Here is a 22,982-nt window from a genome sequence, read left to right on the forward strand (position 1 = left end):
GCTACCCCTGGCCCCATTATTCTTAACCAAAGACAACATCCCAAACGTCTTATCTGGGCTAAGGAGAAAAATAACTGGACTGTTGCTGAACAATCCAAATGATTTTTCATTTCAATTGAAAATGAAATTCCATAATCTGGAGGAAGAATGGAGAGTCATAGAATCTAAGTTGCTCTGAGGCCACAGTCATTCATGATTTTAGGATGCTACAGTATCATGTCATTCGCCGGTGTTGATCCACTGTGTTTTATCAAGTCCAAAGTCAATGTAAGCCGTCTACCAGAAAATTTTAGAGCACTTCATGCTTCCATCTGCTGTCTAAGAAGATGCCGATTTCCTTTTTAAACAGAACTTGAAAAGGAAGTGCCAAAACTACCAGTAACTGACTGGTTACCATGATATTACTGTGCCAACCATCTCACCTAACCTGAATCCCAATAGAGAATCTATCAGGCTTTATCAAGACGAAGATGAGAAACACCTAACCCAATAATACAGACGAGCTTATGGCCGCTATGAAAGCGATCTGGTCTTCAATAACACTTCAGCATTGCCACAGGCCAATGGCCTCCGCGCCATGCCGCATTCATAGAGTAATTCATGCTAAAGGAGCCATGACCATTTATGGAGCGCATAAACAAACATATTTTTCAGAAGTTTTACATCTGTGTATCGTCAACCCTTTTTGAAATGCTCTTAGGAAGTATTGTAATATGTTGGAGTTTTGATCACTTGTAAGCTTAGAAATGTGTATAATCCTAGAAATATATAAAAAAGCTTGAAATATTTAATATAATGTGTAATCAATCTAGATTGTACAAGAGGTTCACTTTTTAAAATAAATGATTGCAAGAATAAAAATTTTTTAAGATGCACTGTATATATTTAAAGCCAGAAGAGTAATGCGTTGCCTTAAATGTTAACATTTAATGAGCAGTAATATTTTCTGCTATTTCTGTATGCCAAATAACAGTTATTGCTTGGAAACAATTTAACTCAATTTTTTCTTTGAATCTTCTTAGTGTGCTTTGGGCTTTTTGGCAAAATTTCACACATGGGATTGCATTTAGAGGTGAACCTGATAAAACAGCGTATAAATCATTGCAGTGGATTCAGAGTAGTTAGGTTTCTTGTGTCATTTTGGGAAATTCTTCCTCACCACCGATGCCTCTGGCTTGCTCATTAGGAATCTAAATCTATGGGCAGGTTTTCCTCGAGCTGGTTTGTGATAATGTTTATTATTAAGCCTCCTAAATCAAAGGAAGCTTTACAGTCTAAGGCCTGTAAGTCACAAAGCCATCACCCATAGACGGCTTCTTCATGCCAACAATAAATACCATTTAGAATATTAGCTCTCTGGATTCATGGTGCGCACTTAAAACGGGATATGTTCGCAGAAAAAAAACTAATAAATGAAAAGCCTTTTTACTTTTGTTTGTTTTATGTCATATTAATACACTTAATGGTTTATTTGAAAGACAACCGGAATCTGAAATGTTGGGAGAAGTTTGGTTATGATATGCATCCAGGAAGTCAATGTTTTTCTTGTAAGTAGACATCCCTTCTTCTTTTTTTTCCCCAATCCATTCACGATAGAGAAAACAGAACAGAAGGCAAGAAGAAATGCTGCTTATCTCTATACAGATATGTTTGCTCTATGCAGTACTCTGCTGCCCACTGCTGATGACCTACTAATCAAAACACTGTTATGTACAGAATGAGACATTTTTGTCTATACATCTGAACTGCATTTTTCTTATGATATCTGTACCATCATGCAGACTGGGAGTGTTTTTAAAATTATTAATTGGAAATTTGTGCCATCAAAAAGACTATTGATAAAGGAAGCCCTGCATTAATAAATCATAGCTTATCTAGGTTTTAAGGTTCATACTGTAAATAGTCTTGAATCATCTTCCATAATTTTTATTCATAAAGAATCTCTACAAGAACCAATTAAAAGGTGCCAGCTCAACGGCTTCCCAGTTATACAGGATGAGCATGAACCTGGCAGCACTGGCTATGCCGCTCCGAGCAATGTGCATGCATAATTTACACCTGGCTCTGGAGGTGGACAAAATCACACACATACACACACACACACACATACTTAAATTTTCCAAAGTTTAGTCGCCAAGCGGAATATGTAATTAACTGCATGTTTTATTTCCAAACCATTTCATTATGCTGACGTCCCACTTTTTGCGCGATCTTCCCTCTGCAGTTTGTGTGTTGAGTTTACACGTCATTTAAAGTGCACATTACACCTAAAATGATGCTAATTATCTCTGCCTTTTTCAATATTTCTCCTGCACAGCTCCATCAATGGTGTCCATCATGCATCAGGTGAGCAGGACTATCGATAGCATCACATTGTCATGGTCTCAGCCTGACCAACCCAACGGAGTCATACTAGACTACGAGCTGCAGTACTTTGAGAAGGTAATCACACACACACACACACACACACACACACCTTTACCCACATGCACATGTTACATCGGGGCATTTATTCATTCATGTGTTGCACTTGGCAAGAAAGTTAACAGAGTCATTTTCATTTGCTTGAAGAAAAGCTTTCATGTTAGAGAGTGCGTATGTTGCATCATTTTTATAGTGTGCTCTGATCTGTTCCAGAACACAGCTGAGCTCAACTCTTCGTCGCTGAGAAGCCAGACGAATACAGCTGTAGTCCGAGGCTTGAAGCCAGGCACCATCTATGTGTTCCAGGTGCGAGCACGAACAGTCGCAGGCTTTGGACGTTTCAGTGGGAAGATGTACTTCCAAACCATGACTGAAGGTAAGGGTTGTGTGTATTTTTACATACACTTTTGTCTTTTATACCTTTAAAAAAAGAGCTTCTCTATTTCACTCTCAACAGCATTGTGTGATCCTGACAGCACAGACCAATCAAATCTTCGTCAGCTATTAGTCTGGTCACTTGACGCTGACTGACGAGCTACTGGATTTAAATTACTGCCAGTTACTGTAACAGCAATAACTTCAATCAGATTAAGCATGTCAGTACATCTCAATGCCAAGAGCATAGCCAAGAAACAGATGTCAAAACTCTCATCCCAACATGCTCCTGCTTTTCCAAACGTGAACTGGCACACTGCTCTTTCCCTGCTACTTTTTACAGAGTTGCTTATAAACTAACAGAAATAAAAGCCTTGCCAGTTGGCAGTCATATGGTTCTATCCAATATTTAAGAGGAGATTTTACAAAGTGTTTGGTAATTTTATAAACTTCCAACCTCCAAACGGCCGTAGAGGTTTATACTGTACGATCGCAAAAAGATGTGACTCTACTGTTGGTTGACCTTAGTCAGGTTGGCCCTTTGGATTGCATGGTGTTGACTTTTTACGAAGTGGGACCAATCCAGTTGGGCATCTGTTTTATACTATATGTCGATGTTCCCATTGTGTATGTGTGTAGAGGAGTACGATTCCAGCCTGAAGGAAAAATTGCCACTTATCATCGGCTCTGCAGCCGCAGGCGTTGTTTTTCTCATCTCAGTCATCGTGCTCATCATCGTCTGTAACCGGTGAGTTAACCTAAATCCTGCTTGGCGAGTCTGCATGCCAATTAAACCTGTTTCACGTAATCTCCCTTTTTTTTCCTCTAGGAGAGGCAGTGACAGGACAGAATCGGAGTTATCAGACAAGCTCCAGCATTACACTAGCGGCCACTGTAAGTAGCCAAACTTGATGTCCCATGCCATTGTAATCTCGGTACATAATACTAATCTGAGCCGACGGCATCAGGAAACTAGTCAGGAAATGTCCGATTTTTTAGTTTTCAAGTGGCACAACAGAACAATGTACACACAGCCATTGGGAATTGGAAGGACGCCATTATAGCAATGCTAACCAGTCTGCCGCATCTGTTAACATGTTTGCGTGGAAAGGGCAGACATTGCTTCCTTCTAAGTGTGTTTTGTTGTCCAGTGAGACAGCATGTCCAGCAGTTTAAATCACTGAAAGTGTGAGTGGCGATGGACAAGGAAGTTAAAGTAAAGTTCTGTGTAATTGGCATAGTAGTGGTAGGAGGAGTCACTAGATCTAATTAGTCAGCTCAGGGATTTAGTATATAGAGAGAACGAGAGTGGACTTATAACTGATTCATGGGGAATTCCCATAGTATGATGATATAAGTTTATCTCATAAAATAAAAATATTTTTTTATTTAGCTTATCATATGCTTTAGCAATCAGCCCTCTTACTCACTTATCGTCTTTACCACTTTATCCTGCGTACAGGGTTGCAAAGGGCCTGGAGCCTATTCCAGGAGTCTTAGGCCAGCCAAAACATAAAACCTGGATGATTTTAGTGTTAATGGTTTTTTTTTTAAGTTTCTATTGAGGCATGGACTCTACAAGACCTCTTAGGGTGTGATGTTGTATCTGGCATCAGGACGTTAGCAGCAGATCCTTCAAGTGTTGTAATTTATAAGGTGTGGAACAGACTTGTAAATCCAGCACATTCCATTGAGGTTTGATCAGATTGGGATTTGGGGAATTTGCAGGCCAGATCAACAACTTTGAACTCTTTACCTGTTAAGCCCCATACACATCCAACTGTGTTCTAATACCTTTCTTAATAGCCTTCATTTACATTTTTATTTAGTATTTTTTGTTACATTGCCCCAAACTGAAAAGCATCTTTCCCCCCAGTCTGATACAATCCCTTATTAGTTAAATATAGTTAGTGGTGAAGGCTCACTATTTTCATTGCAACTACACAAGCTATAAAAATTTTAATGCACTTTAATACACGGCTTCTTTTGGACATTTTACGATTCAGTTGTAGTACTAGTGCAAACGGGTGTATTTAATCTTGACCTTCTCCTCCCAAGTGTCGCCAGGTATGAAGATCTATATTGATCCCTTCACGTATGAGGATCCCAACGAGGCTGTACGGGAGTTCGCTAAAGAAATAGACATGTCCTGTGTGAAGATCGAGCAAGTCATCGGTGCAGGTAAAAAAGACTTTTCTAATCCACATTGGGAGAAAGTTGGGAAAAGGTTTTGTATTAGTCAGGTGCTGCATCTGATTTTCCTTCAGGTGAGTTTGGGGAGGTGTGCAGCGGAAACCTGCGCCTGCCTGGAAAGAGAGAGATCCTGGTAGCCATCAAGACACTGAAGTCTGGCTACACTGAAAAGCAAAGGAGGGACTTCCTGAGCGAAGCCAGCATCATGGGCCAGTTTGATCACCCCAACATCATCCACTTGGAGGGCGTGGTGACAAAAAGCTGCCCTATCATGATCATCACTGAGTTCATGGAGAATGGATCGCTGGACTCTTTCCTTAGGGTGGGTCTTAAAATTTATAATAATACATTTTGTTCCTCACATTATCTAAAATTTCTACTTCTTTAGCTTTCAAATTGGGCAAAGCCATCCATGGTAGTTTGGCCTCCAGCGACTGGTGTCCCTGTAGGCAGGGACCAGATGTGCCTGACTGAAGGCACAGCTGGACTAGTCATTAGAGATCTAAATGTGATTTTTGGGTGAGGGCCAGGATGGGTTCTATTGTAAATATGGAGACAAAGGTGTTCGGCAGTAGCTTATATATTGCATATTTACTGTAGTACTTCGAGTACCTTCATTTGTCATGGTCATGAGCTATTTTGTGGCATTTACTTTCAGCAAAACGACGGGCAGTTTACAGTGATTCAGCTGGTCGGTATGCTGCGTGGCATTGCAGCTGGTATGAAGTATCTGTGTGATATGAACTACGTGCACCGAGACCTGGCTGCTCGGAACATCCTTGTCAACAGCAACCTGGTGTGCAAAGTGTCGGACTTTGGGCTTTCTCGCTTCTTAGAGGATGACACATCGGACCCTACCTACACCAGTGCCCTAGTAAGTTTGCTTGCCAATCACAGACATTTACCAGTTTTTTTAATTTATCACTGATATAAAATGAAAAGCATGTTATATTCATTAAAAGACATTATTGCTCATTTGTTTTGATCATTTGGATGTCCAATTGTCAGAGACTGTTTTTAGTTTGTTTTGTTCCCATACAGCTGTATTTTTTTAAGCCTGTTCATATACAGTAATTATATAGCATATTTATTAGTAAATTTAAGTGCTCTTTTACACAAAATACTTTTTAGATGCTTATCGTGTGCTCAGTTTTAACGGAGATCATATGACAGGATCAAAAATGATAACTTGGATAATTCAAATGAAAATGACCTGAACTTAAGATCTGTAACATGTGACTGAGTGCATTTAGAGTGGAATTTCCATTTTTCCATTACTTGTAATAAAAACAGTAAATTGGGCATTGTGTCCCAAAAAGTAAATATAAAAATTCAAGTAAATTACTCTCGCCTTTATTCTGATTCTGCTCTCTCTTTTACAGGGAGGGAAGATTCCCATCCGTTGGACTGCACCAGAGGCCATCCAGTACAGGAAGTTCACCTCCTCCAGTGACGTGTGGAGCTACGGCATCGTCATGTGGGAGGTCATGTCCTATGGAGAGAGACCATACTGGGACATGAGCAATCAAGATGTAGGATATTTGCATAGTCTTATCATGAATAGAATAGTGAATAGAAAAGAATTCCATAATACTGTCTTGCTATAATACAGCACTGACCTCTAGTGGAGAAAAAAAAATCAGCTTGGCTTCAAATGATTCTTTGATTACAGTATATTAAAAAAAAGAAATTTGCTCTTTTGTAATAAAATACCAAGATAAAATAATTTTAATCCTAATCTCTAAATCATCTTAAACTCTGTGCTAATCCTTGCAGGTGATTAATGCCATAGAGCAGGATTACAGGTTACCTCCTCCTATGGACTGTCCCAGTACGTTGCATCAGTTAATGCTGGACTGCTGGCAGAAAGACAGAAACAACCGGCCTAAATTCAGCCAGATCGTGAACACCCTGGACAAAATGATCCGCAACCCCAACAGCCTGAAAGCCACCACCCCTCTTTCTTCAGGGTAAGAATTTTTATTCACATAGAGACTAAATAATAGATGACATCAGGATCACGTCCATCACCAGTGATCTTTAATCTCTCTTCTTCTATTTATACTTACAATGTAAACATTAATTGAAATAAAAATAAGATAAATGAACTGTGCTGGCCGATATAACGAGGAATGCAATCACACGCAGTGGAGCATCGGAATGTTCTCTTGGTTTGGTTTATTCACACAACAAAAAGGGTATATATAAGTCTTAAGCCAAACTCCCTGAGTAAACACAAAGTGCTTGCATATCAAGTACATCCGCAGCTACATCAAAGAGCATGACTTGTTCACATGTTCTATAGAAATCCGAGAAAACAAAGAGATGCAAGTTTTATAGACATCTGGTGAACCATAAGAAGGCATTGCCGTATAAGGAATGAGGAAGAACTCAAGGGAACAAAGGGAGAGGGAAGCATGCAAAAGTCAATATGGTTAAAGAACAATTTGAAAAAATGCTAACAGTACCGTATTATGTTTTATACATTGCATGTATACTCTCAATATATATATATATATATATATATATATATATATATATATATATAAAATTGTTGTAAATGAAGCAATAAATACTGTATTATACTCCATGGCCTGACTCTCTGACTCTCAATCAATTTTTATGGGTTTACTCCAGCGTTCACCTACCTCTACTGGACCGCAGCACTCCAGACTTCTCCAGCTTCAGTACAGTGGATGAATGGCTGGATGCTATAAAGATGGGGCAGTACAAGGATAACTTTGCCAATGAGGGCTTCAGCTCCTTTGATGCTGTTTCCCAAATGACTCTGGAGTAAGTTTCCTTGTTCTGAGTTCCTTTAAGTCAGGAGAATCAATATCATTTTAGGTAATGGGTGATTACAATATTATGCTTCCAACTTACGACATCATTTTAGTATAATGTACCAATAGCACATCACTATTTCATTTCCTGGGGGGTAATTTATTGGCAGGTACTGTATATTCTGAGTGCAATGATGAATGCATTGATTGCGAATGCTAAGGAACAAATTAAACGTACAGTATATTCTCTGACCATTGAACCTGTACATCTGCTTATTGATGAATTTATCTAATCTGCCAATGATGTGGCTGCAAAATAGTAAATAAAATCGGGCATTATGAAAGGTCATTAAAGGTCAAACAGAAACAAAATGCGGGGAAATAGTTTTTTTATCATAAGTGTTAAATATTTAACACTATTTTTAAAACCGACAATTTCCTTGGATTTTCACATACTACGTTCCATAGAGTTTACATAGAATGGTGCAGAAAAAAGAAAAACTATGGTACTCCAAATACACACTTGCTAAAACCGTTGAGAGAGGAATAACACACAACTTGTCAAACATTGTGGGGGAAGTTAAGATTCATTGCTGTCAGAAATCTGAAGCTATCATAACTCGACATTTTGGAAAAGATTGGAAAGGCATCACCAGGTTGATGTGAACAACTGAAGCTCTGCATGATTTCATTGCTTCCCCATGATTATGTAATTGCACGAAACTGCAGGTGTTTTGGCGTTCAATACGCTCCCTGGGTTCAAAATTTTCTTAATTCCTCTCTTTCTCCTTCTCATCCTTACAGTGATATCCTTAGAGTAGGAGTGACTTTGGCCGGCCACCAGAAGAAGATTCTTAACAGCGTGCAGATGATGCGAGCTCAGATGAACCAAATCCAGTCGGTGGAGGTTTGACCCTCGTGCTTGGAGGCTCTCAGACTGACTCCCTCCTTCATCAGCCCCCCTGGCTTCAGAGTTCAGCTGTACTTCTTCCTGTGGAGATGTCCCCAACAGGGAAGATCCCCAGGAGGGACTCCCACACAGCAAACACCCCCCCAAAACCACCAGCACGCCGTAGACAGGATGGAGTCGGACTGTGATGTCTGGAGGCTCACTCGTGTACTGTGTTATTATGATGATGATGATTTTAATTGCAAGTATAAGATTAAGGACTCAAAGGGAGATGCTGATCATCACCAGTCAGATTATAAGACCTTTTAAAGGGGCTATAAGTTAAAATCCAATTTTTTTCGTCATTTACTGTACATTATAGCAGTACTACAGTAGTCATGGTAAAAATTGTTGACAGTACAATGTTAAAAAAAAAGGTTGACAGTAAAAGTAGAGCACAGAGTGGCACAGTAAGGAAAAGAGAGAATTATCGAAATGGACCATGGACAAATGGCACAAAAATGAGCCTCTTACACTCCTGTCGATGCCATATGGTGAGGAAGAATCCATGTGGCAACCCATGAGGAGCAATGTAGAAATTGTGAAAATTAGCGGCAAACAAGCCTGGGATACACTTACTGTTAAGATTGTGTTTTTCTTTTTTTATTGGTATACACTCCCTGGCGACTTTATTAGGAACACCATACTAATACCACGTATTTGCTGTCAAAACAGGGTCTACAAGGTGTTTGTAACTTTTCTTTGAAATTCCATGGTATATGACATGCTTGCATAAAAAAAAAATGTAACTGCTAAATTTGTGAGCTACACATTCATCCAGCTAATCTCCTGTTCAACATTCCAAAGGTGCTTTAATGAATTAAGATCTTGTGACTGACGAGAAGTACAATGAACTTGTTGTCATGACCGTGGGACCTGTATGAGACAACTGGTGCCCAACAGGGGCAGCTTAATAGAGGAAGAAATTGAGATTATGACCATCCAATCAGTAGCACAGTACCTTAACAAGCCAACGCTAATTTTCAGCCGTCTAGTTTTGGTGCACCTGTACTGAGTGAAGCTACAGATTCCTACCCTAGGCTAAAAGGACAGGATTCTGGTGTGGTTATCAGCTGTTGTAGCCCATTCTCCTCAAAGTTTGAAGTGTTGTGCATTTTAAAAACTTTAGTTCTAACTATAGTTATAAAGTGGTTATTTGAGTTTGTAACGGGTTTCATGCATGGGTGGCACTACAAACACAGGCATAAGGTGAAGTCTTAAGATATACATTTTATTTAGAAAAAAGGCGAAGGTAAAGGGTTAAAGAAGGAAGGACGGAAGAAAGGGAAGGAGGGCATGTAAATGTGTGCACATGCAGGTCTGGTGGCAGTGCCGAGCTAGCATGCAGGCACAGGAATGGGGTCCTTGACATGGATGTGCAGCGCCCCTTCTCTTCAGGCTACAGGATTCCGAAGACTGGCTTCATGCAGGAGTGCGAGTGCAGCGGAAGCGTATGCAGTGTTCACGCAGCTGTCCTCCTTGCGGGTCCCTGGGGCGCGGTACATTACACAGCTTGCATGCCACTCTTTCACATTTTTTGCTGTCTGCTGCACAACGCTCCTACTTGAATCCACAGCGCGAGGCCAGACAGACCCCGAGTTACACTGCCTGCCTTGTTTTTATAAGGGAAGAAGCTCGAGTTCGCAGTCATGCCTGTTTCCAGTGGCCTGCCCTCATTGCGCACCCGCAAGTGTGAGGCCGTCTACCTACTGAGCCTATGGAGCTAGTAAGCTGCGATGACCGATTGCACGCCCATCACTGATGCATGCCATGACACTGGAACTGCCTGTCCGTGAGGAAAGACTTCAACCTTGTTAGGGACTCAACGAAAGGTCCGTCCTGGGTGCCTCCTTGCCCGCATTCTCCACCAGTATAAAGCTTTGTTGCTTGTATAAAGCCTGCGGTAAACTCAGGTGCACTTTTATTAACATTTTGGCAACATATGGCACTCTCACACACCAAAGGTCTTTTGGTGCCTTGTGAAGTGGGAGAGGGAGGAGCGCAAAAGATAGTTAGGCGATCCGTGCTCTGGCAACTCGTTGCACTGTGCAGAGCAGGCTGAGCAGGAGGTGTGCAGGCCGCCGAGGCAGGTGTGTTGAAGAGTTGGCTTCTTCTTGGCAGCATGTGAGAAAGGGGGCCGAGTCTGTGGGGAGAGAAAGACCGGAAGAAATATTACGCATTGATCATCCTACTTATTGGCATGCGCCACCAGGGCCTTTTTATAGAAAGTGGATGGTAGGTGATTCACTGTGGCTGATGCCAGTGAATTATGACGGCTCGTTTTTTTTTGAGAAGTTTATGGTCCATGGTGCTGATAGTGCTTTGGATGTAATTTTTTCCTGGACGAGTGAGACAATGCCTTTTTATGGGGCGCACTGGCTGTAAGCCAGAGTTAAATACTCAAACCAGCAAGTCTGGCACCAACAACCTTGCCACGGTCCAAGTAATTGAAATAGTTTTTTTTTTCCCGTTGTTGTGATATTTGATGTAAACAGTAACTGATACTTTTCATTTGTTATCTGCATGATTTTATGCTTCGTGCTGCTGCCATATTATTGGCTGACTGGATAAATGCATTGAACGAGTACATTTGAACAAGTGTTCCTAATTAAGTGGTCAAGTGAGTGCATATTTATTTATTTCGTCTTTTTAACCTACAGTGTAATAAACCATTTAGCTATTTCCTAATGATGTACCATATGCACACATATCACAAGCGCTTTACTTTCTGACTTCATTACCGTTGCCGATTGCTGTTAAATCTCAGCAGCCTAAATTTGTTTTGATGTTAATTAACAATTTTCTCTACAGTGTTAATATGGTACATGCACCTTAGTGACAAAGTATGTAAATGTTCCCATTAATTTCTCATCAGACATCATGTTGTGCAAAGTTTGGATTCTTCTATTCCTTCTCCTGTCTATGTTTTTTTGTCGGCACACATATTAAATCATACAGCCGATTGGGTGCTGTTAAAATGAAAAGGCAGCTGTTTATTCTGAAAGGTTCCCTGATACAGGGCTGACACTTACACCTCAGACGATACTTTTTCCGGTTGGCTTTTTAAACTTTGTTTTGTAATAATAAAAAAATCGGGAGTCAATAATAATGATATTTACATTAGGCGATATAGTATAGGAAAGTTAATCTGCATAGTGGAGTGTCAGCAGTTATGGCTGTTGTGTATACAGATATGTTAACATATCATTTGAAATCATTAGAAAAATGTTTTCAGTCATACCTCTATCATGTCTTTCACCAGTTTTGGTATAAATGTCCATTTTCATTTTGAGTTTTTTTTATTCCTAACATGATTTAAGACTCAAATCAAAATTAAAGCTGTAAATCTTTACATTTGCTAGTAGAGTTATATTTTAAAACGCATCTTCCCGTTCCATAAATATAGACAAGCACCCTTACAGCCGTGGCCAAAAGCTTTCAGAATGAAACAAATGTAAATTTTCACAGTCTACAGCTTTTACATTGTTTTTATATCTTTTTGTCAGATGTTACTATGGTATAGGGTTTTCAATGGGATTAAGGTCTTGGGAGTTTGCTGCTCATGGACCCAACATTTTGATGCTTTGTTCCCAGAGTTATCATTTTCATTATCACTTTTTTCCTTATAGCAAGGTGCTTCATCATGCTGGAAAAGGCATTGTTTATCACCAAACTGTTCTTGGGTGGTTTGGAGAAGCTCTTTGCAGATGTTTTTGTACCATTCTTTATTTAAATTGTGAGTGATTTAAGACTCCCTTGGCTAACTCCACACGTGAATGGTCGATCTCAGGATGCTTTACTGTTGGCATGATGCAGGACTGATGGTAGGCTGACTGGCTGTACTAGTGCAACTTGTCCTTGTATACCATCATTTGGAAACAATCATAGATTCATCCATTTGTACAGAAGCCTCTAACCCAGTTCCGTCTATTTGTTGTAAAATACTTTACAATCTGTAAATCTTTTTATTACTGACATTTTTTTATTTATTTGAAATTTCAGTTTTACATCAGATGGTTCTAAATATTTCACATTTCTAACACAAACACAAATCCAGTTGTTGCAGATGTTGAGTTTTTTTATTGTGACCACCCTGCGTCTTCTCGGTGTGCTTGCTTTCATTTAGTAATCCAGTCTTCCACTTTTCACTCGCGTGCTCAAATTTTTCTTTGTTGTCTGGTTACAGAGTTCATCATAGGGATGTGACATTGTGCTATACATTTGAAATGTTTGGGATTTTAGCTGTATATTCTTCTCTTTATTTAAGGTACACAGACTGTACTGACAGGACTGCAAGGATCTAAACATCGCTCAGGCATGTCCATGATGTTATACATGCACCTGTTGGTCTTTGTACTCATGGTGCACATTTTTGCCCTGTTTGGACCAAAATTTGTCATCTTGTATTACTTAGAAAAGAAGGGGAAATTAAAGAAATTGACCAATCAGTGTTGTTTATTGAAAATTATATCTTGTCATGGTCTGCTTATTTTAGTATGATTAGAGAACATTTCAAGTGCACATTAGCTTTTCATATCTGCAACAACAACAACAAAAAAAAACTATGAGAGAACACGACCATGCTATGAAATGAGGATAAGCTCAAATATGGGAACAGGGGTGGATAAAGTCTTTCAGTATTCAGTCTTTCAGTGTTACCTCATGACCATAGTTTTTGGTGTAGAGGGACCATATTAACACTAGAAGCGCCGCGCCAGTGTCACCTACTAAAAGCGCGGTTCAGCGGTCTTTTGACCGCCTATTGTTTTGAATGGGAAGCTGCTGCTGACACACAATGATCGCTAGATGGCGCTTTCACCCAAAGCAAATAGTTTAGCTCCAAGATCAACTTGCACTTGGACAATGCGCCATTCATTCTCGCGTTGATAATCAGCGGTATCTTTTTTCATATTCAACTGAGAAAAGCTCTACTTAATTTTATATCGTATGGAGAACATTTATTCGTTTTTTTCATTCTATTTGAAACTTCTGAACGTCTTGGATGGAGCAGGAGCAGCGATTTAGTTCTAAACTCGCTTCTGTGAAATTATCGCTAAAACAATAATGTGTTTGAATAAATCAGATCTACACCACGACTATGCCTCGTTTCGTTCGTCGGGAACGTGGTTCACTTGGCCGCGGTGTATTATAAACCTGCGGAATGTTTCACTGTTTATGCCCACATAAGATTCATGTAATAAAAGCGAGTGAAATGTGGAAGTGGCCACTCAATGAGAACTAAATCAAAGATTTCGGTAACTACACTGAGTGTATAGTGATACTAAACAGCTGAACAACTTTATCGTTTACCTCTGAGAAAAAAAGCTGTATTTTGTTTGTTTATATTTAGAATTTTTATAACAGTACAAGCAGACACACACACACACACACACACACCTCCCCTGAGCCCTCGGTAAACATCCAATCACCGTCGGTATGCAAATGAGTCAAGACGTAGCCTAACGTGGGGTCGTGTCTGATTTCAGCGGTCACGGAGAGGAAAGACTTTGAAACAGATGCAGCGTTTTTTTCAGTTACAACAAGCACAGCGATGAGTCCACGTTGTTTCACTGGTTATGACATAGTGACACTAAACAGCTGAACAACTTCACTTTTTTGGGAAAATAGCTGTATTTTGTTTGTTTATATGTAGAATTGAATAAATAAATGAATAACACCTTCATATCCCCTCTCAAGAGAGTGCCATAGTCTATTGTTAGTTTTAATGATTTGGCTGAAACTAATTATTACTACATAAGTACCCCAACACCATTGATCATGAGTTTCAGCTGAAACTAATTCATATGTGTGTGTAATATGTGTGTGTGTGTGTGTGTGAGTAATCGAGGCCGGCTCTACGCAGGGCAAGAGGGGCAGCGCACCCTCAAATATATGTCTGCACATGTTAATATATTCCTAAAATTTATATATTAATGAAGCGTCCACGGAGTGGACCAGTTTATATATTAATCTTAATATTAATATATTAATCTAAGCTTGAACTTATCATCATTGTTTCGTTCAGATTCCGCTTCAGTGTGTTTCTTAATCTTTCCCCACATTTTTGTGTCAAACTATTATACACATATTATATATATATATATATGTGTATTTATATATATATATATATATATATATTATATAACAAATAAAATCCGTATTACTTGACCCTGAAGTTTAGTTTAGCACACAAAAAAACAGAAACGTCCTTTCTGGTAAATCAACTGCATATGTGTTTTATTTGCAGCAATTCTTTAAAAATGAATATACATTGTACAGTACAAGGTAAACACGAGGAAGATTACAAAATGAAAAAACAAACAGTATGTCTACTTTATAAACAGCTTAGTATATTGTGCGTCGAGATGCTAAAATCCCTTGCATGTTGCCCCTATATTTTGTGCTTCAATTCCAAGTGAAGAGATATTTGACCGGCAGCCTAGAAACAAAAGAACTGTAGGTGTGATCACAACCCCCTCCGAACGACCGTGCCATCAATCACTGACCACCTCAGAAGTTCAGATACTATTTTATTAAGCAACGACATAACATTTATCTTAGCTGGATGTTCTAATTCTTAAAAACGTTGAACCTAAAGTAAGACTTATCACACTGTAACTAGAATATTTACAAAACTCAAAGGTTGTCTTATGAATACTAAAAAAAACTAAATTTTCAGTTTACATATACATTACATTTTAAGCAGATGGGCCATAAAACTGATCATATGTTTTTATATATATATATATATATATATATATAAAGAGTCAAATTCAGGCTTTTACTATAGTGGATTCCAAGGACGTGTAACTTAAAATGTAACGTTTAGCTTAGATTTGGTTTATATTGGTTTATAATCTTATAGTAAAAAACACGAGGTAAATTTGACTATATTCATTTACTTAGGTTAAATGAATTGTAAGCCTTTGAATGGTGCTAAAAAAAATTGCAAAACATCAGAATACATTGGAGGGAACTTCTGAGGTGGTCAGTGATTGATGGCACGGTCGTTCGGAGGGGGTTGTGATCACACCTACAGTTCTTTTGTTTCTAGGCTGCCGGTCAAATATCTCTTCACTTGGAATTGAAGCACAAAATATAGGGGCAACATGCAAGGGATTTTAGCATCTCGACGCACAATATACTAAGCTGTGTATAAAGTAGACACTGTTTGTTTTTTCATTTTGTAATCTTTCTCGTGTTTACCTTGTACTGTACAATGTATATTCATTTTTTAAAGAATTGCTGTAAATAAAACACATATGCAGTTGATTTACAAGAAACGTTTCTGTTTTTTGTGTGCACACTTAAGCGGAATCTGGACGAAACAATGCTGATAAGTTCAAGCTTAGATTAATATATAAACTGGTCCACTCCGTGACCGCTGAAATCCGACAGACGGTAATTGGATGTTTACCAAGGGCTCAGGAGAGGTGTGTGTGTGTGTGTGTGCGCGCGCGTGCGTGCGCTGCAGCCTGTCCCTTTTTCAGCGGATTTTTCCGCTACTGCAGATCAGTTTAGCAACTTTATATCAACAATATATTTAATATATAAATTTTAGGAATATATTAACATGTGCAGACAAATATATTTGAGGGTGCGCTGCCCCTCATGCCCTGCGTAGAGCCGGCCTCGATTACTCACACACACACACACACACATATGAATTAGTTTCAGCTGAAACTCATGATCAATGGTGTTGGGGTACTTATGTAGTGATAATTAGTTTCAGCCAAATCATTAAAACTAACAATAGACTATGGCACTCTCTTGAGAGGGGATATGAAGGTGTTATTCATTTATTTATTCAATTCTACATATAAACAAACAAAATACAGCTATTTTTCTCAAAAAAGTGAAGTTGTTCAGCTGTTTAGTGTCACTATGTCATAACCAGTGAAACAACGTGTTTCAAAGTCTTTCCTCTCCGTGACCGCTGAAATCAGACACGACACCACGTTAGGCTACGTCTTGACTCATTTGCATACCGACGGTGATTGGATGTTTACCGAGGGCTCAGGGGAGGTGTGTGTGTGTGTGTCTGCTTGTACTGTTATAAAAATTCTAAATATAAACAAACAAAATACAGCTTTTTTTCTCAGAGGTAAACGATAAAGTTGTTCAGCTGTTTAGTATCACTATACACTCAGTGTAGTTACCGAAATCTTTGATTTAGTTCTCATTGAGTGGCCACTTCCACATTTCACTCGCTTTTATTACATGAATCTTATGTGGGCATAAACAGTGAAACATTCCGCAGGTTTATAATACACCGCGGCCAAGTGAACCACGTTCCCGACGAACGAAATGAGGCATAGTCGTGGTGTTTGATTCGGTTATGACATAGCATAGTTTATTATCTGCTGTGGTAGATCTGATTTATTCAAACACATTAATAAAGCTTTATATCCTCAGGATGGGTCATTGCATTTTTTAGAGATAATTGCAACAGAAATTTTTTAACAGAATGAACAAACTAATGAATTTTCCCGAAACGTTATAAAATAAAGTAAAGCTAAATCCTCTAAATCTCCTTATAAAATATCGCTGATTATCAACGCCAGAATGAATGGCGAATTGTCAATATTTCACGGATAAAATATATATATATATATATATATATATATATATATATATATATATATAATAAACTGCATATATGGAATGAAACCTGAGACAGTTACACACTGAATGACGCATAGATAGTATGCGCGATTCCTTGCGCCATCTGCTGAGAGAAATGAGAATCGCAGGTTGGAAAAGACAGGAAACGGCATGACCGCCGCGCAGCTGTCAGCGATTTCACGTAAATAAGAGCAAAATAGCTTTATACTGGCTTTTACTGGTGCGATTTTGAAAATTTAAGCATACAGGGTGATTAAGCTCACAGATCTAGGAAAAGTCATGGAAGGAGGGTCCTGGAAATTGAACGAGTGTGAAGTATTATTTTTTTTTTACCCCCTTGCGGTCAAATGACCGCTGCTCGGCGCTTCTAGTGTTAATAATGACATCAAATGAAATAAATAAATAATAAAAAATCATTATAAACAAGTCAGTCATGCATATTCTACAGTCTATTGTCTTGATTTTTTAGTAACTCTATGCGAAAAAGCTAAATTCAAAGTACAGCATACAGTCGACAGCTTGTTTTAAGGGTATGTATACAACTGCACTTCGACTTCTGTGAGTGGATATTTTATAATTAATTCTGACGATTTGCAATAAAACCAGATTTTGTCTTGTGATGTCTACTGCTGCTCCTTCTCCTCCCACTGAGGCAGAGTGATTCCGACCCCAATGGGCCGCTACTAACGCTTGATGCAGTTCCCATTTGTGACCAGTAGGTGCAGTAATACAAAGTGTGTTCAAGTCAAACAGGAAATTGTGATAAAATTTCTAATGAAAGAAGGTGTAAAATCGATTGACATTCAGGCACAGTACAGTGATGAGACTCTCAGCCACAGTAAGGCATTTGAATGGTCTTACATCCTGGATAAAGTGGTTTAAAGCCTATTGCAGCTGTTTCTGTGAAAAAATGGCCTGGTTTGATGATCAGTGTTGGTGTTCTGGTTTTGCGGGACAATGCCAGACTTGCTACCCGCCCACCTCACCACTTGTACGTTACAGAAACTCGTCTTGGAGTTATTACCACATACCCTGTACAGTCTTGACCTTGCTTCAAGTGATTTCAGCGTGTTTGGGGTAATAAAGGAGTTCCGGAAAGGCCAGTATTTCTGACATAAAGCAGGCCGTCTTACTCTCATAACTGTGTTTTGTTATTCTGCATAATCAGAAGTCCCAGTTTGACTTGAATGCCCCTCAAAACTATGAAAGTCTAAGCAATCGTACAATTTATTTGAACATCAAACAGCAGCGTTTTTTTAAACATTGGTTACTCAAAGGAAGTCATCACTATTTGATTAATTATGAGGGGTGTATTTACACAATGCATTGCACAGAAACATTCAAACAGAGGGAGTTTGAGAATAAAAAAATGCATTACCTGGGAGGGATTATACTGTAGGTTTTCTCTATCATATCTCTTACTTGGTCCATTGTCTTCAGTTTCAGGACTAGGTAGAGTATTCACACAGGGATGAGTGGGTGAGATATTCCATATGGTTCAGCTGGGTTCCACCTGGGGCACAAGCTCTGAGTGGGTTCAAAAATGGGCAATTACTGGGGCTCAGCTGGCAGCTCACAATGTATTTTTTCCTGCATTGATTTTTACATTTCAATATGAGTGGAAGAGCAGCTGGAGACTAACTCGATAATGTATTAATAAGGTAAGTTGTGTCTTGTGTGTTTATTTACCGTTAAATTTCTGCAATTAGATTTTTTGAAAGAAGATTCACATAAAACACAGTTTAATGATTAGACAACTAGCTAACAGATAATAATTGTTACCCTTAAAATGAAATCCACCAATGAAAAATTAGCAAAGATGCAGGTTGAAATTTATGGCATAAAAGGTTTACATAATTTTTTTTGCCCCTTTTGTTCACCCACTTCCTGATTAAAAAAAAAAACAAACAAACAAAAAAAACAATTGCTAACATGTTAACTGCAATGAATACTAATAATCTACTTGTACAGCAGACAACAACCCCTCAATTTTATTTCAAGTTTCTCAGTTTTTATAGATTTCACAATTGTATATTAAGATTTAGTGACTGTGTTATTGTTTTATTCCCAAACCTACTAATAACAGAACACATTTTTTAGTAGTTATTAGAGGGGTCCTACCATGTTAAAACCACTAGATGTCACTGAGAACATAATTGTGTTTGTGTGAAGGTCAGAATTAGAAAGAGACTTCATTATTAAATACATAAATAAACAAATGTGGGTACATTATTATTATTATTATTTTTTTATACTTCCCAGATAGCACAGGTACGTCGCGGAGACGTCTGCTAAAGAGCGTATCATCTGGTAAACATCGCGTTCGTTTTTTTATAGTCGTATTTTGATCGTCTCTAGATCGCCTGTTTAAGCTGTTAAATGATACATCGTCTTTACATCTATACGACGTCTATACGACGTATCTTTATTATCCGAAATTTGCTGGTATGTGGACGCAAAATATATATACAGTATATCTGGAAATAGAGTGAAGAAACACCAAAGGAGAATCAACCAGAAGGTGGCGGTAGTGCAGCACTTACGGATGCAAGCGGCCGTTAAACTATAAAGAAGAAGAGGAAGAAGAAGAGTTGGTTGAGAACAGTGTTGCCAACTTAGCGACTTTTTAAATCCCTCTAGCGACATTTTTCTTTACTTTTATTGGACATAATACACGGACATACTGCCTGTATTGCAAGACTGATTTTTATGCCAAACTTTGCGATATAAAAAAAACACATGTCAACTCAGAAACATACACAAAAGGCAAAGTCTTACAATAGTTTCACACAAAACAAACTGCCATTTATGGTAAAAAAAAAAAAAAAAAAAAAAAAAAGACTCAATTCAAAAAAAGCTGAAGCCACCATGGCATTAGTTATCGCTGAACACTGTTCTATGCTGGCATAAATCACATTGGAGAAGCAGGTAAAGCTGCTTTTTCACACCGTGCAGCGTGCATTATGCAAATTACGTGGTGACGTCATCCAGCGACTTCTACGACAGCTAATAGCTACTCTCCTTACTGACGAGTTGGCAACACTGGTTGAGAAGGCAAACGTTTGGCGGGCGTGTGGAAAAGGTAAGCAGGAATTAATTCTCATCTTTCTAAATAGAAACGAAATACTGAACATAAATGTCATCTGCTGTTCAGAGATGTTTAGTCACGTTATTTTGGTTTAAGCTATTTCTTGTATTTTTAATCACACTTAAAACACCAACGGTTATATGCGCGTGCTTAATCTGCGGTTCGGTTCTGTTTTCGGTCTGTTCTCATGAGTTGTGAAGCGAGAGGAAGAAAGTATAAATATTGTTTATTTGCTAAATTGAGTATTATGAATTTTAATTAAATCTATCTCTATATTTTTTCACAGCAGTTTGTGACTGAAAATGTCCTGTCTGCATCTGACTTCAGGAGTTTCCTGACCAACCGTCTCTAACGGTCATATTTAAAAGTCATAACGTACAGTTATAAAGTACAAAACGTTTCTGTTAGTGTTTAATTTTTTTTCTATGATTAATACTTATTTGTGCTGTTTTATGTTTTGTACATTTCTTTTAAATTGAGACCTCATTTGTAAGTTGCTGCTGGTGTAAAACATTAAACAAAAAATAAAAATCTTCGTTTTATCCCGTTTGTCTTATGCTCCCTTCCGTCACAGAATTCTGTTGACCATGGTCAATTACAATAACCGAGGGTATTTAGTTAAAGTAATGGAAGGGGGGTGTTTTAATAAAACGACGTCTATCAGACATGAATCAGACATTTGGCAGATGTGTGAACATCTGATTAACATCGTCTAAAGAGCGGATCAGGGTCGTTTTAATTCATTTGCGTCTTAAATACGTAGGCTAAGCGTCGTTCTAACATCTGACACGGACGTCAGACGTCAGGATATACACACACACATATATATATATATATATATATATATATAATGTGATTTTGAGAAAAAAAAATTTAATCCATTTTAGAATAAGGCTATGACATAACAAAATGTAAAAAACGTTGTGTGCTGTGAATACTTTCCGGATGCACATATATACACTATTAAAGTGTTTCTCAACTGGTGACTCGCGGGAACATTTTCAGTGGGTCGCGGAATGTTTGGTAAAAAAAAAACAACAAAAGTTCAATTTTTAACTTATTTTGCTTATACCGGACTTTTATTTTTAAATGTGCGCGTGACAATCGTTCCAGTTGACACGTGAAATTTCATTTGATTACAGCAACAAATATGTCGAAGCGCAAGTAAGATCCCAAATGTGTAAAGTATGGATTTACATATATTGACGACAAAAAAGGCTTAAAACCTAAGTGTGTCATATGTAGTGAGGTGCTCTCACAAGAAAGCATGAAACCTTCTAAATTAAAACGACATTTAGAAACCAAACATCCCAACAAAAAAAACACCCAAAAAAATGGTTATGATAATTTTAATTATTTTACTGTAATTTGCTGGTTTGTTCTGTTCAACAGGATCAGTGTTAATGTTTTATTAACAGTTCAGTTTAGTTCATGGTAACTGAACCTTTCCTTACCCTAAGCACTGTTTACAGTATTTGTCATTTTTACTTTGTAATATTTTTATATTTTGATACATTTTGCTAAATGACAGCAATAAAATATTGTTTATTTGTACGTCTTGGTGATTTTCTTATGATTTATCTGTCACTACTTGTGTATGTTAACAAATAAATACAAATTAATTATAATTCCTAAAATTATTTTATAGTTCCTAAAAATTTGGGTCTCGGCTTGATGACCTTGTAAAAATGTGGGTCCCATGGCCAAACCAGTTGAGAACCACTGCACTATTACATGCACACACTTGAGACGATACGATAGTACACGCCTTACAAACTACCAAAAATTATTAAGAAATTTGCCTCAGCATGCGAAGCATTTTTTTTTGCCATACTGTCAACCAAGCTTCTGGTGGCGCATGCTTCTGGTAGCCGAATAGAATAAATAAAAAAACAAGATTTGTGCAAGATTTAATGACGATATAGCAAGACAAGTCCAAAGAAACTTTACAAGGATGGTATCAAGAAAAATGTTTTTAATTATAAAATAAAAAAAAATAAACAATCGCCAAAAAAAATAATAAACAGCCGAGCGATCTTGCTAGAGGGTACAGACAGTCAGCAACTGCTTTTTTGGGAAAGAATTCCAAAACGCACCTACTGTACATCATCCAGGAGAAGATGAAACTGTCTGGAAATAAGCCCATAAAAGACAGGCTAAGTTTATTGCTTTGTGCAAAGACCAGTGGTTGTTTACCCTTATGAATCCCCAAGAGTTTTCAAGCGGCACAAGGTAATAAAGAGCAAGCAGAACGTGATGTGAAGGTCTAATCCCAGTGCTTGGGTCATGAGACTCCTTGTTTGTTGAATGAATCATCAAGACTGCAGGCCCTGTGATCAAGAAATATTTATTGGAAAATAGTTTGCCATTTGAGCAAGTTATTTTGATGGATCATGCCCCTGCCCTGTCCTATAGATTACTGTAAGTGAAAATATTGAAAAATAAGGAATTCGGCTTAATTACCATCCAATCAATTCCCCTCAACAATACCCCTATCAGTCAGCCTGATTGCAAACTTTAAAAGGATTTACACAAGAAAACTATT

The 22,982-nt window shown here is 38.2% G+C and overlaps 1 protein-coding gene across 1 annotated transcript in view; it reads left to right on the top strand.

Moving 5' to 3' along the window:
* ephb2a (eph receptor B2a) overlaps nucleotides 1-13,344 on the top strand; it is a 79,207-nt gene extending 65,863 nt beyond the window's left edge. The window contains exons 6-16 of the mRNA XM_053482320.1: nucleotides 2,318-2,442; nucleotides 2,638-2,800; nucleotides 3,439-3,547; nucleotides 3,629-3,693; nucleotides 4,858-4,980; nucleotides 5,067-5,314; nucleotides 5,651-5,866; nucleotides 6,375-6,524; nucleotides 6,769-6,962; nucleotides 7,630-7,785; nucleotides 8,580-13,344. Coding sequence (XP_053338295.1) covers nucleotides 2,318-2,442; nucleotides 2,638-2,800; nucleotides 3,439-3,547; nucleotides 3,629-3,693; nucleotides 4,858-4,980; nucleotides 5,067-5,314; nucleotides 5,651-5,866; nucleotides 6,375-6,524; nucleotides 6,769-6,962; nucleotides 7,630-7,785; nucleotides 8,580-8,688 — 1,658 coding nt within the window. The 3' untranslated portion in view covers nucleotides 8,689-13,344. The remainder of the gene's footprint in view (nucleotides 1-2,317; nucleotides 2,443-2,637; nucleotides 2,801-3,438; nucleotides 3,548-3,628; nucleotides 3,694-4,857; nucleotides 4,981-5,066; nucleotides 5,315-5,650; nucleotides 5,867-6,374; nucleotides 6,525-6,768; nucleotides 6,963-7,629; nucleotides 7,786-8,579) is intronic.
* The last annotated feature ends 9,638 nt before the right edge of the window (nucleotides 13,345-22,982 follow it).

This window comes from Clarias gariepinus, chromosome 22 (assembly GCF_024256425.1).
Source record: "Clarias gariepinus isolate MV-2021 ecotype Netherlands chromosome 22, CGAR_prim_01v2, whole genome shotgun sequence".
Taxonomy (NCBI): domain Eukaryota; kingdom Metazoa; phylum Chordata; class Actinopteri; order Siluriformes; family Clariidae; genus Clarias; species Clarias gariepinus.